General features: G+C 37.6%; 1 protein-coding gene across 1 annotated transcript in view; it reads left to right on the top strand.

Moving 5' to 3' along the window:
- Positions 1 to 12,573: 12,573 nt before the first annotated feature.
- Positions 12,574 to 15,518, top strand: part of BDNF (brain derived neurotrophic factor) — a 136,169-nt gene continuing 133,224 nt past the window's right edge. Inside the window, exon 1 of the mRNA XM_044059665.1 lies at positions 12,574 to 12,916. Coding sequence (XP_043915600.1) covers positions 12,914 to 12,916 — 3 coding nt within the window. The 5' untranslated portion in view covers positions 12,574 to 12,913. The remainder of the gene's footprint in view (positions 12,917 to 15,518) is intronic.

Genomic DNA, 15,518 nt, shown 5'->3' with positions numbered 1-15,518 from the left:
CCTATTTTCCTGTACCCATCAATAATCTTCCCATCCTTATCAGAAAGAGTAGGAGAGGAATTAACTACCGGTTTGGCATCAATACTAAAGCTATAGCTGCTGAGTCAGGTTTGGGAAGCCTATATAAAATCTTAGAAAGACAGAGGAACTTTATACAGTCTGTCTGCCTTTTTAGGGGCAGCACGCTGATTATCAGAAAAATTAAAGGGCAAACACACACACATGCACACGCACACATACACACACACACACACGCACACACATCCTCCAAAACTGACAGAACTAGAGGAATTTGTGAAGTTTCAAGAAATTCCTTTTGTAACAACTCATAACATTTTATGAGGGAATGAGAGATCTCACTGTACTCCTACTGAAAACACTGACACATTCTAGAAAAAGTATCAACGATAGAGGAACCTCTAAGGGAGAATCAGCAAATGAGCTTTCCTCTGAGTCTGAATCAGAAAACAGAGGAGAAAACCTGTATCCACCCATTAATCTTCCTGCCCTGATTCAGAATCTTGAATCTCTCCAAGAAAAAATGTATTATTTGTTCTTTTACCAGAAAAGCAATAAATAAGATGGATCAAAAGCCTGAATAAAATGTTGAACCAAGCCCAGTAAACTACCCCTGTCTAAGGAAATTAAAGGAGGAGTAGGTACATGTATAGTTTTCTGTTTCTTTTTGACATAAACAAATGGGACCAGCTGTGCTATAAATGGCAACAGGAGCTGCCCCAGGGATGGGCAAAACATTCTGACAAAACAGAGAAGTCTTCTTTGTTCCCTCCCCCAAGACCAAAAAGAAAGGTTCCCCCTTCTCTGCTGAGACGACCCCAACAACCACAGAGGACTTGGCTAACCCTTGGTCCATATTGTCTCTAGGTGCTAGAAGAGAGGGATCTGAGATAAAAGTTGAGTAGTTTGAGGTACAACAAAATGGCCACAGCAGAGTCATCAACCTGTGGCTGAGGTAAAATACTACTCTGTTGTGGTAGCAAAGACTGTTTTTGTAACTTTTTCTTTTTGTGGCTGGAAGAAGGACTAACCATGGGACTGACAGTTTGTTCCATGGTCAAGCTGAAAATGGTGCATCTCCCAGGAAACACAAGCAGCAAAAGTTGGCAAAAATTTAAAATTTTTCACGGTCAATTTTTTTCACACAAAAATACATTAAAAGGTACTTTAAAACACTTTGCCAGTCACAAAAAGTAAAACAAACACAATTTTTCCATAGAAAAAAATGTTTTTGAATACTTTTTACAACTTTTAAATTGACAGGAAAAAAGAGTACTCCAAGTTAAATGTACAATAAAGTCGTCTGACAGTCCATTAAAACACAAACTCCTATCTTTAAAATAACTTTCTTGCATACCTCTCAACCGCTTAGAGCAAGAAATCTGGACAAAGCCATAAATGAAAGTGGGACAAAGGCCCAAAAATAGGGACAGTTGTTAAATATTGCTCTTACAAACTTAGAAATTTTATAGAATGACAGGTTATGCATCAACATGAATTTTTTTGTAGGGTATGAAGTCTGAAACTCAAATGTCTGGTATTATTTTCCAACTTCAGTCTTTAATGATTTGCTACTAATTTGCCAGAAAACTACAATTTTATGAAAAACAGACCAAAATATGAGGTACAAATCTGGACATTCTGTGAAAATCTGTACAATTAAGAGATATGCTTTCCTGAAGATGTAAATATTAATAATAAACATAAATAACTGAATGGAACTTTTTTTTCCTCAAAGGGAATGTATTTGGCCAGAAAAGGAACAGCACAAGCTGACAGTTGATCCTCAAAAGCCTCAGAGGAGCATGCTCTTCAGCATCAGTAAAGTTCTGAAGGGCTTGGCACCCAAAATTGTCTTTTAGTCAGCTCAGCTCAAGCTGCCTGACAATTTAGATGTGTAGAAGGTGTCCTGAAGCCTTGGAAGCTGACCAGCTGCTATATCCTTGCAGGATATAACCCATATAGCTAAGGCTACTGCAGCAGTAATCAATATGACGAGCATCTTAACAGTCCTTGCTTGTGACTGAGTAAAGAAACAAGGTTATTAAGGATTCTTCTGTCACACATTGCCCCAATGCATGCCAATTATCATCCCTTACCTGGCCCATTCTTTTCCCATTGCTGGGGTGACAGCTGACCACGAGAGGCCATTATCAAGGCCATCGGAGGTAAGTCATGCTCATTCTTTGTTACTCTACTTCCCACACACTCTTAGGTATGCTAAGAAAGGTGGAGTGTACAATGGGTTGACAGCAGTAGACATTCTCATACTTTAATGAAGAATATATGCCAGAAACCACCTCCCCCACTGACCTCAATCATAGTAGGTCATTTCTCTAGTCTCCAGCAGAGAAATATGATCTGCCTGTATGCTCCCTGGGGATGCATAAACCCCCTCCTCCCACTGAGAGGTGAGAGGGCCACACCTCTTTACTCCTCTCTCAACCAGACTGGCTCCTCCAATGATGAGGCTGCCAAACAAGCCCTGGTTCCCTGGATCACCATCAGGGCCGCTTCTGCTCTATGCCAGAGGGCCATGATTACTAAAGAATTTAAATAAAACTTTAAAAGGTAAACTGAATATTTGTCTGCATCCTAATACTTTATGTGTGGAACTAAGGTATCAGTATTTCTGACTGGACTTTACATTCATAAAGGGCATCATATATCTTGAGAGTCAAAAGAAAAATGCTTCCACTAAATTGGACCAAAACAAACAGTATGTCTATTTGTTCTTTTTATTATTATATAAAAGCTGGTCACCTCATTACATCTGCATCTACTAAAAGGAATAACTCATAAAAATCTGTACTTTACTCAGATGTGGTATGACTCTCATGGTATTATATGTAAGAGTGGTGCTGAATGAATGCATAGCTCCCAAATGCAATAAAAGTTTGAGTTCTACAATATCAAGAGGAGATGTGGTAAGCACTTGCAATGAGTACCAATTTTGATGTGTCAGAATACAGGATCCATGTGTAAAATTATATGTCTATCTATATAGATAGATAGACAGACAGATATAGATGCTCACACATACATATTATATATGTCTACTGATAAACAGCAAATGATTTAAAGATTGACGTTTATAAAGTTGAGACCAAAAGGGCAGCTTTGTAAACACTGACACGCTACTACACATGCATCAAGCAAGAGATCTCAGTACGTGCAAAACACTGTTTAGAAATAACAGTAAAATATTGTTTTTGCAGAGGCAAGTCCCCCTGTACCCCCACACCCTGTGCTAATTATATATACTAAGTCTGAGATTAGACAATCTTGAGGAAAAGGCACATTTTTCCACTCTTGAGTACTGTGCAGTCTTGCACACCTGTCGACCATCTGTAGTCAACTAAATTTTGTTGACTAAACAAATGTCAACCAAAGGGGAACTTGATCAAAATCAGATCTCCCATACATATATATAGATATATATATATATATATATATATATATATATATACACACACACACACACACACACACACACACACACACACACCAGTACATACATATACATTTACATGTGTGTGTGTGTATGTGTGTGTGTGTGTGCGTGTGTGTGTGTGTGTGTGTGTGTGTGTGTGTGTGTATTATGTATACATAAATACACACACCCACACACCCACACATACACAGACACAGACATACACACACAAATAAACATACATACGTTAAGGCTTGAACAACACAAGGCTTTCATAAATTCTTCCTTCTCCTTTCTCTCACTGTTTCTATTCTACTCCTATCCTGCTTTAACATTAAATCCAAAATTCTGCTTCATGTTCTTAATGTAAATAGCAATGCACAAGATGGACTGCAGTGCCCAATGTTCACCAGGCATAACACTTATTTCTGATGTTGGGAAGATCAGGAGTTATGGATTCTATTCCCATACCAAATGCTTACAGCAATGTTTCTTTGCTGACACTGTGATGTATCATGTAAAGTATGCTGTTCTGTTGAGTTGTAGTCCTTCAGAATAAGTACTAATTAAACATTCCTTCTGTCTGAGTTAGTGGACGTTCTGATGGATATGAAACACCCTAAAGCACTTACACCTGAAGTGCAGATTTTATATTAATAACTAAAGAAATAGTATATATGACAGACAAAAATAACAAAACATAATTAATTAATGACAGCCACCCTTTAATTAGTTGTGTTGTAAATGTAACATAATAATAAAAACACAGTTAGCATAAAAATGACGTCTAAAATTAATAGTTTCACCTTATAAAACTGTGTCTTTGGTTTAAGTTTAGCCACAACACCTGTGTTTTTTTTTTAACTAATGTCTCCAACTCTACACTTTGCTCATGGAAAACCCAGGTATACTAGTTTTCCATATTACTCATTTCAAAGACAGGGACTGGATTCCATATTTTATGAATGCAACACTTTTCACATGCTCTAGGCAATATTGTTATATTTAATATTAGCCAGCCCTGCCCATCACCACTACCTATTTACTCCAATCTAAAATGTTTAATATATACACATTCAGATAATAAATGTTGGATATTGTACATCTGATATATGCACATTCAGATTATAAATGTTGGGTACTTTACATTTTTACTTTAAGTCCTGTTGCATAACATTGTTCCTAATTTATTTAAAAATGTCTTTGTAGACATATATTCTAGTTAAATATGTGTACTGCATTTACATAATGAACAACTATCTTACTTGTGTTTATTTATTATAGGCATCTTTCACAACAATTAGTGTGTATTTTAATTATACAACAGCTTCTGAAATGCATCTCTCCTCCACCTTCTGTTCTATGTGGGATGACCATGTTGAAAACCACTCCCTTTGTATTTTCCTATTTGCATATAATTTGGCAAATACACCATACTTTGAAACCGCCTTCCAAACTAATAACCATCTTCATCAAAATATCTTAAAGCTTACTCAACACTCAGCATTTTTAGTTACATGTCATAGCATGTTAACGTTATTGTGTCAAACCTAAATGGCAGAGTTACACTTTATGTTGTAAATATCCACAATGAGGACTTAACAGTCTTTCAGAAAACCTTCATTTTTATTATTTTGTTCACAGTTGCACATTCAAATTTCTAAGTTGGCTGCAATCTTGAAGCTTACTTCAAGAATGTTTCACAAGTTATTGTTTGCTGCCATAGAGACATGGCATCTGTCTACACCACTGGTGATGGAGGTTTGTTTAACACTCTAGGAAATCACATTGGGTTGGATAGGTCAATATGTTTTGATGGCCAAAAGCCAATTCATCATTATGGGGAGTGATGGGAAAGTACCACTCTTGCATCACCTTCTCATAGAGATGTTGAATTTTCTACATGGCTACAGAATTTAAAACCATAAGCAGGTGCTTTGTTCTGTGCATGCAATAGCATTTGTCTACACATATGCAGACTGGCTTCAGTGCTTCCCCAACTATGAGAGCATTAGGCCCTTAGAATGAAAATAGAGTCACAGCACACACTTTCCAGCTTCCCAACATGGCATAAGAGGTGATCCATCTCCTATAACCAATAGGCTTTATTCCCTGGACAGTGGTGACCTGCCAAGTTATATACAATTTGGAACCAGGGTTTGTTGTACTACACAAACAATTCCAAAAGCAAAAACATACCTTAACTCCTCCAGTGAGCTCAACCCAGGAACTGGCAACTGTAGTATTAAATGCTGAAGATATACAAGCAGAGCAAAAAGCTGAACAAACTGTATGACACTCCTTTGACCATAAATTGAACAAAGTTTATTCACAAAGTACAAAATCTTAGAGCTTTGGCCTTGCTAAAGATGATACCATCAGAGATCTCTGGAGGAGTTAAGATGTGTTTTTCCTTTTTGAAAATTTTTGAAGATATATAAAATACTTATGCATTACTGCATTAAAAAGATGAAGTTCTGGGAAAGAAGCAATGTCTAGAACAGGCAGGTGTGGTTATTTTACAAGACAATTGCAATATTGCACAAATGTATCTGGGTAAAAAACTCAAATACACATTTCCATAAATTTCTGAAATCTGGAATGTCACTTATGGCATTTATAAATCCTTTTTTGTTCCATTCCTTTTTTTTTAATGCCACATTTTTCTTTTCCTCGTTGGTAACCCAAACACTATCATTTGAGCTTAATACACCCTGAGTATAACTTTCCTCACAAAACAGTTACTTTTTCCTCCCATTTCTTTTTCTTTCCTACCTCTTCAGCTGCAGGCACAAACATTTACATGTATTATTGCCCAGCTACAAATCCATCATCAGCATGTACTGTCCCTTAGCTCACACTGCTTTCTCTATTTGCTTTCACCTGAATACATGTCACTTCTACTTCACCCATGACAATATTCTGCATCGGCTGTCATCTACTTCCTGGGCTTCACATATTACTGCTCATGACATTTTACCCCTTGAACATTATGAAATTCAGGGCACGGTTTACTACAGTTAACATTTATACTCCCTCTGTCTTTCTTCAACATTTCCAAAAATTCTAGATGTTCTTCCTCATTAGCAACAGCATCACTATCCTCCAAGGACAATGCAAAACTGTTCAGTGGAACATACTTCATCCATACAAACTAAGAATGTCCAGAGTCTGGCAGCAGGTAGTTATCTTAATCAAATATCCCATAGTCTGTATAAAAGCCACAGAGGTACTCCCCTGGAAAAAAAAGCCACTGGCCTAGTAGGATCTATTTGATCAACAATGTTAAGCAAAAAATAATAACTCTACATAACATGTCACAGCAGGATTCTGCTGCTTTACTCAAAATGTTCAAAGACATGGGTCACACAATCAGTATAGCATTAGCTCCATAGCTTAACACAGAAATACAGCTGTTTGACTTCACAGAGTGCTATAATGTGCAACAGAAATGTGTGTGTGTGTGTGTGTGTGTGTGTGTGTGTGTGTGTGTGTGTGTGTGTGTGTGTGTGTGTGTATGTGTGTGTGTGCACGCATGTTAAACTCACATCCTTAACAAATATGCAGCTCACTGTATTGCACAGATTAGGAAACATTAAAAATAAAAAGCTAGCTTTTCCAGTAGTAGGTATTCACTTTTACTTCACGATCCTCACAACCACAGTAATATGATGGTGACATAAATGAAGTAAAGCTGGTTTCACTTATTAAAAGATACAAGTCTGAAAGCCTGCCATGATGGGATCTAATATGAGCATGCGGCACTATTAAAAAAACTGGCAAACCAGAGTTTTGGATATTCATGCAATGAAGAACAACAATTGTTTTATATCGTAATCATCAGACATTAGAGATTTGTTGCCACCTCCACCAATGTACAAAATGCTCATACTTAAAGTGGAGGGCTCCTCTGAGCAGGTGGTATAAAGGAAGCTGCACCTGTCCATTGGAAAAATAATAAAATAGGATCCATTAGAGTGCAAAAGAATAATACTATAAAACTGACCCATTAAACAACTACTCCGCCGAAATACTATTAGTTTTTTCTTACAACATCGTGCTTGTTCTTCCCCTAATCTAGCCTCAAGACAGCCCCTTTCAACAAAAATAAATACAATTTGCAGTGATTGCTTTCTGGTCTGTTTCATCATTCTCTTTGAAAGGCATGCTAATTATTTCTAGTATTAGTTCCTCCTATATAATCTGTGGCATTATGTAGATAATATAAAGAAGGGAGGAGTAGCTGAATTTCAAATGTTTGTGGTCATAAAATTAAACAATTATAAAGATCACTGATTCTAAGTACTGAGTAAATAAAACATTTTAAATCTAAGAGCTGACTGCACTCAGTCTTTTTTATGTGTGGGGTTATCAGTTGCACATGACCAGTTTAACACCTCAACTGTAACATGGCCTAGAACTACAATTCTAGTTTTAACAAAATGACCAAAGGAACTATCTTCTAAGTGTAGCATTCACATGAAACCTAAAATGCTGTATTAGGGATGGCTGCTAACAAAAAATCAGACAGTATCATTTGAAAAGACAAACTTACATATTTTGTCAGAAACAGAAAGTAAAAAATCATAGTATAGGTCTCTAGAGGACTAGTACCACAGTAAATGTTCTTATGGATATTTTAAATTCATTTCAGATTGCCCCATATCTAGGAAACAGGGGTATAGCCAGAAAATTCAGTTTTGTACTCACAACTTCTTAGTGCTACCCTGCTGACACCTATAATTTAAAAATGGACACATCTCTCAAAATGATGCCCCCCAAGCACGTAATAAATGTAAGTAACATTTTTGGCTGTTCTCCCTAAAAGTATTAAAGATATTGCTTTTAGATTAGCAATATTGCACCTGTTGTTGAAAGCATTTATTTAGACAGTTATAAACATAATATGATCTGAAAAAAGCCATATTGACATGATGCTCAGAAAAAAAAGTACTCAGCAGAGTACAAAAAGTATGCCTGGCTACACCCATGCTAGGAAACATCAAAAGAAGTAGTCCCCCTGCTAAGGTGTCTTTTGTGGGCAGTTTCCAAGAACTCCCTGTATCCATATGGATTTGGTCTGGAATCCCATCCATGATTGGTTTTCTGTCTTATGACACCTGCTTGCCAGTACAGGCTCCAGTTCTGTAATCATGACTTCAAATCACATGATATAAGACTCAGGAAATACTGGCTGCACATGAGAATTTATGGGTGTGGCAGGAGAAGTATCTGTCCTTTCAACTAATTATGTTCTGTAAACCAGGACTCTATATACAGCCTACAAAAGAATTACAAATCTTATTTAAAAAATCTCAGAAGTAAGTTATAGGTAAAACTTCTCCATTTGCATTGGTCATGGATAATTTATTTACACATTTGTTAAATGAGTAAGTATACTTGCTCAGGGAGCCTTTTCAGGCACAACCTAAGAGGCATTCATAAATAAACAGCAAAAAGAAACGATAAATTTATAGAAACAAACAAATTAGAATATACATTTGTAAATTCACAAATGTTAGTATACATGAGACAATGAAAACAATCTAAAACATCTTAAATCTGTACATAATAAGTGAAACATTTATGTCAGCTTGAAAGAAGAAGAATTAAGGAATGAAGACTGGGAAAAGTTAAAGTTAAGTATGTTTAAGACAAGTTCATTCTGGGAAATTTTTAAGGATATTCCCTCTACTTCAATAGGGCCCATTGCAAAGACAGGGTACTAATGAGAATAATAAACTAACAGAATACAATGATATGACAGGGGCCCGAACCCCTCTGCTCAATAGTGGCTGTTCTGTGCTTAAAACATTCTTTACTACCAGGAATGTTTCAGTTACAGATGAATAAGCTCTGCATTTTAAAGGGGTGTATTAAAAACACATACAGGAGCAAAACAATGAAGGGGTGGATGAAACTGAAACCCAAACACAAAGTCCACTTGTTGCTAAAATAATCCAATCTTCCAAACGAAGGGTGACAAAGAATTTATTGATGATGTAGGTAAGCGCTTTCCCTTATTAAGCTTCTTCAGACCTTTACAAAGGTCTTTGTCACCCTTCGTTTGGAAGATTGGATTATTTTAGCAACAAGTGGACTTTGTGTTTGGGTTTCAGTTTCATCCACCCCTTCATTGTTTTGCTCCTGTATGTGTTTTTATTACGTTTACTTGCTGCTGTTTACGGAGGAGCATTAACTTTAAGCGGAAGATATTTTTATTTTTAAAGGGGTGTATACCTTAACTATGTGATCCAGTATAAAAAAAGCCCTCCGTACTAGAATTTTAAACAAACTAGAAACAAAAGAGAAAAATACAGAAAAAAAATTATTTTTGTTTCACTGTGGAATATTTGTCTACTGGGAAGGGAAAATGCTAATAATTGACTGATCCCTGTATCTGTCTAATGAGGAATGTGGATTGAATGTGTCATGATTAAATGCTTCATTGCTGAATTTGGAGTCTTGGTAAGGCTGGATTTTAAGTAGAGACTCAAGGTCAAATGTAAAAAATAAAACTGGTCAACTGGTCATGAGGCCGGGACATGGCCATGGGGACAGATACATGTTGAGCCAAGTACGACTTAAATGAGAATGATGAGCTGAATTAAGATTGCGCATTGTTTCAGTAAGGTATTCACGTATGATAAAAATATATAAGGAACAATAAACTGAAACAGTGACTCAGTGAATAAAGTGAAAACCACCCACTGCAGAATGTATTCAGTTTATCTGTTAAAACAGTCTTATCTGAATTTGGTGTTGCCTGATATTAGCCAATGCTTCCTCTAGACTCTGTCCTGTGAACTTAAGTTTCAAAGAGGGCAACTAGCCAGACAAATAAGACATAAAATAACATAAAGCACTACAATGGACTTCACTGTAGGACACAGAATATATTTTCTCTGTATGATACAAAGTTGAATAATTTTAGCTATAAGACCAAAACAAAACAAGAGTAAACCTCAATAAAAATTCAAAGGAAAGGCAAAGCAGAAACAACATAGAGGAAGGGCACAGGACAGAAGAAAGGAAGGAAAACAAGAATACAATAGGATGATAAAAAAACTCGACATTTGAAACAAGTATTGGTAAATTCCCATGTAGTAAATGGATAACTTACATTTTTGGTTTGCATCACCTGATAAAAAAATTAATTGTAATACTACATGTATTAAAGAAATCAAGAGTTTTTTGAAGAACCTGCACCTATTCAGATTAACCTTAGAGCAGTTGTAATCATAATAGCCACAGTTTGAAAATTCATTACATGTTTTAAGTTGAACTCCAAAGTAGCCCTCTCGTTATTTCGATTCAGTTGCTTTTAATGTGCATATCTTATAAGTGGTCAGGTGACAGGCGGGACAAAGGCCAGTCAACAGAATAACTTATACTTGTATTACTCACCATACAGCATTATGCACGACGCACACACACTCACACACGCATTTACACACTTAACCCCCCCACCCCCCACCCCATCCACTCACCCACACCAACACCAACAGAGGAAGTCTCATTGACTGAATTGAGATCTGATATACGAAAAAAAACAGTTTTAACCAAGTCCATTAGCCGTTCTGGTCTCTGTTGTATGCAGTAGTTTTATACGTGTTTTGTTTAACAGTTTACCCGGAATAAATAAATGGCAGAAACCCTGTTCCACATCCATCTTGTTTATCTTTAGCAGTTGTCCACCCACTATATCTTTGTCCGTAGCATTGCATCATTAGCAGTCCTTATGTGTGGTAACACTTTTGCGGCTAGCTACTGCAACAGGTGCGACTAAGGTGTGACTGAGACTTCTGGCACAGTGAAAGCTATAACCACAGATGCAATTCTACTGCGGAAGAAAGGCTTACAGTGTGCAAAGGCTCACATTTGTACTCATTCTTTGACTCTCGTCCCTAGACGCATGCATCACACAGATACGCACACGCACTCACCACGTAAACCACACGCACACTGACACACTCACACCGTTCACTATGAGGTTCTTAAAACTGGCGATTTTTTTATGAGTGGTGGATTAATAAAAATAATGAGAAACATCAAAATTACACAGTTTTTACTTAAAAAGGCAAGTTAATTGATATCCTTGTTCAATCAGTTTTTTTACGTTTGTGGTGCCGATATTTTAAAAGTACGCCTGATTTAGGGTCTTTGTCCTGGATTATTGTCTCTCTCTCTCTTTCACAAACACACACGCACACACAAAGTGAGCGATACCTAGATAGACAGCCAGCTAGCCAGACAGGTGGTCAAGTAAATATGCATTCATATGTACATTACACACCCCATGCATACATATATTTCATGTTAATATACAGTTACGCATGGGGTCCAGAGCCCAATTAGAGTTCCAAATAACCCCCAGAACACTTTCTGGTTAAGTGACTTGTTCAAAGTCAAACAGTAGGCAAATGGAGGCTGCAGAAATCACATACTGGACTTCAGAAATCATCTCATTAATAGCTCAGATCTACATGGTGCGTGTGTTTTTTTATTTATTCTCGAAGTCAAACACGTCACCCGTGTAACCTACATAGCCGATCACATCACACAGTGCAAAGCATGTTAACTTGTGTAATCCAAATATACCTTTATGCAGTAAGGAAGTCCTCAAAAGTTTAAAACTACTTGTACGCAGTTCAGCGCACTAAACACTTCTAAGAACAGACTATTTCTGTACACCCAACTCTTACATAAAACATAACTACATAAAACATAACTAGATTCTGGATTCCTCGTTTGTGTTCTGGAAGTGTTTTATGCACCTTCTTAGTCACGAGCAAGTCAGAAGATGCGCTAAGAATATGCAGTTGTTGCAACAGTGAATCACTAAAGTGCGCTACACAAGCTGAGGCACATATATCCCTTGGACATTGCTTGCCTTAAATGCATAGACTGTGTCACTGAAAGACAGCAGTTCCTTACCTGTAAGTATGCAAATTTTCGATCTTCTGTCTATCTTACAACATAGCAGGTGTGGGTGAGCAGGCTGTATACAGCTGGTCTCCTTTTAATTTATATTTTACTGTCATGCATTCAATTCCAAACAACTTCATGAAGTGTTGCACAATATTCGACATCCCTCAGAGTCAAGTTTTATAGCTTCGTCATCACTTGCAATCTCTCACAAACTTGATTTCTTTCATTCATTAAGATCACGTAACAACCCAGGAAACGTGTGTGTGTGCTAGCATTGCGTAAATAAATAGGATTTTAAAAATCACAGTCAGTTGCTTTCTCTCTTCTGCACTCACCAAGGTAGTGGAGAGTTTAAGCTTGCGGATATTGCAAAGGGTTATTAGATTCATAAGTCACACCAAGTGGTGGGCGATCCACTGAGCAAAGCAGAAGTTCTCACATGATGACTTCAAACAAGACACATTACCTTCCAGCATCTGTTGGAGAGACTGGATTTTAAGACACTTCTGTCTCCAGGACAGCAAAGAAACAATGGTGAGTAACAAAACTGCTTTGTGCCAACTCCTGTACAATATTTTTATTCCATTTTAAGTACCACAACCCATAAGACATACAACGCACAGAAAACTGTTGTGTATTTTATTGTCATGCAATTAAGGCATCACTGGTTGGAGCCACAGGTTGCTTATTAATGCAACTTTGTACCAAATGGCTTAGTAAGGACCATGTGCACCTATAGTTGACTACGTGACCATGGGTTACCTGGTTATAGCGCATGTGGTTTCTTAACATTTTTATTTTAAGATGAAATGCGATATGCAGTTGCTTGTGGACAATTTTTTTAAGTGTTGAGTGTGTGTGGATCATTAACATGCTGACAGAGAAGCCATCTTATTTTGGGGGGAATGATTTATGTTGTGCGTAACAGGTCGGATTCATTCATACCGTCTGGAGGCAGGGCTGCTGTAGGTAAGTCAGATATCGGACAATATGGACCTTGCTGAAAACGGGGCTACATGCTAACTAAAATGTTATGCTTGGTCAGTATGTAATTATCCATTAACAGGATAGGTTTGGCAAGAAAAAAATGTCCACATGGCTGATTGAATTGAAGCAAGAGTGCATTTTTCGTGCAAAGTGCAATTTTGTTTTTTGTTACTCTGTTGTGTTGACAGAGTTTGTGGATAATCAACACACTGGACACAGGACTTGCACTGCAGATGTGATAGTATTCAGTGCAGTGAATTTCCCTAATTTGATTGTGTTTGGTAGTTGGTCTTTAAAACTGTGTTGCAAAGAAATGTTCATCCAACACCAAGATCTTTCCGAAAGATTTAAAGACTACCCCCTTTTATTTTCTTGCTTATGAGGTATGTTGTCATTTACAACCTATAAATTCTTTAACAAACTGCGGTGTGTATGGCTCTATATGAGTAGTGTTCACGCTGGGAAATGTGGATGATGAATGAAAAGAAAGTGTTATCTTGTAGGTAGCTGTCTACCGACGCGGATTAAGAGGTGCTGCAGAGTGTCTCTATCCATTGCCTGCGCTTTGCCTGCTTGCGTAATACATGTGCAAGAATCTCGATAAATAGAAGGCTGTTGTTAGGGAACTACTAGAGATCAGCACTGCTTTGCATTAAACTGGCAACAGAGCGTGCTATACTGCAAAATATGCGCCAGTCACGTCAACATATTGCTGATAAAAATGTGCGCATATATTGAAAAGGTTTCGGGTTTCCTTATAAGGTCCACTTAAAGTTTATAACAACTATTTTTGTACTACCCCCTGGTTGTAACATGTAAGAATTTTATTGAACTGGTAGTTCTCCATATTAAATAAGGTGGAGACAGAAAAAAACAAGCCAAGGTAGAGTAAACAAAGTTCAGTCTTGTTCTCTTGGTAAAATGCCTAGACTGCATTCTGTCACAGTCTTGCATTTTCCTTTAAGCAATAAATCGATTAGAGTCAGCCTTGCAATATAATAATACAAATAACAAATGTTATTTACTTTTTACATACCTTGAGGAGTCAATGTACAGAGACATTTTTTCGACATCAGTGAATAGCTAATTGTAAGAATGAAATGTTATAAAGTACGCAAAACAAGGCAAGACTATTTGATATTAAACTGCATACCAAAGCTTATTTTAACAAGGCTAATGTCAGCCAAGAAGACCGTTATTTACTGATGTATTTTTTTTTTATAATTAGCGGCATAAGTTCATTAACACACCAAAAAGGACTGTATACTCATTATCAGAAGATATATATATATATATATATATATATATATATATATATATATATATATATATATATTGTAAGCATCGCTGGCATCACCAAGGAGTTAAACCTTTAAAGATGCAGAGACACTGAATCAGCTTGGTTGTGGTGATGGCGCGCGCGCGCGTGTGTGTGCGCACGCGCGTTCCTGTGTTTGTTCCTTGATGGTAGTAGCTGTATCTATGTTCTCTATTAGTCAAATCGCGCCCTGCACGATTTGCTTTTACTAACGTAAGAACCGAACTTACCTGGCGTGGAAGGACCGAGTGCTGCACATACATGCACACGCAAAAAAATAATTATTTAAAGTGATACCTGGGTTGCGCCAGACTTGTGGCTCTATTTTAGAATACAGTGTTCCTTAGGACATTTATAACTCACTATGTGTTGGCGGAAGGTAATACCCTCGTGTTTAACATGACCCCCCCCCCCCCCCCATCATTCTGTCTCACCCCCCCCCCCCCCGGCTCCCTTCTTTAAGTGTCTCTCGCCCTTTCTCAGTGCATATCTTCACTCAGCTTCTGCGGCTGTCCTTTCCCCATCCCATGCACACCCACCCACACACACACACACACACACACACACACACACACACATCCACACACGCGCGCGCGCACACACACACACATATACACACACACATACACACACACACGCATACGCACACGCTCACGACAGAGGAGCGTCCTTGCTTGGGAGGAGGATTGCTTTCTTTTATTTTGTGCATAATGCACCAGTTGTCGTTGAGTAGAAGTTAGTTCGCAGGCGACGTGTGATTGGGCAGCTTGATTCAGTCGTGATTAGAATACCGTACTTGTCAATCATTTTCTATCGGATCCCGATCAGTAT

The sequence above is a fragment of the Protopterus annectens genome, chromosome 17.part0 (genome assembly GCF_019279795.1).
Source record: "Protopterus annectens isolate FY-2018-M chromosome 17.part0, PAN1.0, whole genome shotgun sequence".
Classification (NCBI taxonomy): Eukaryota; Metazoa; Chordata; order Ceratodontiformes; family Protopteridae; genus Protopterus; species Protopterus annectens.
The sequence above is the reverse complement of the archived record's forward strand: the minus strand, read 5'-3'. Positions and strand labels throughout refer to the sequence as shown.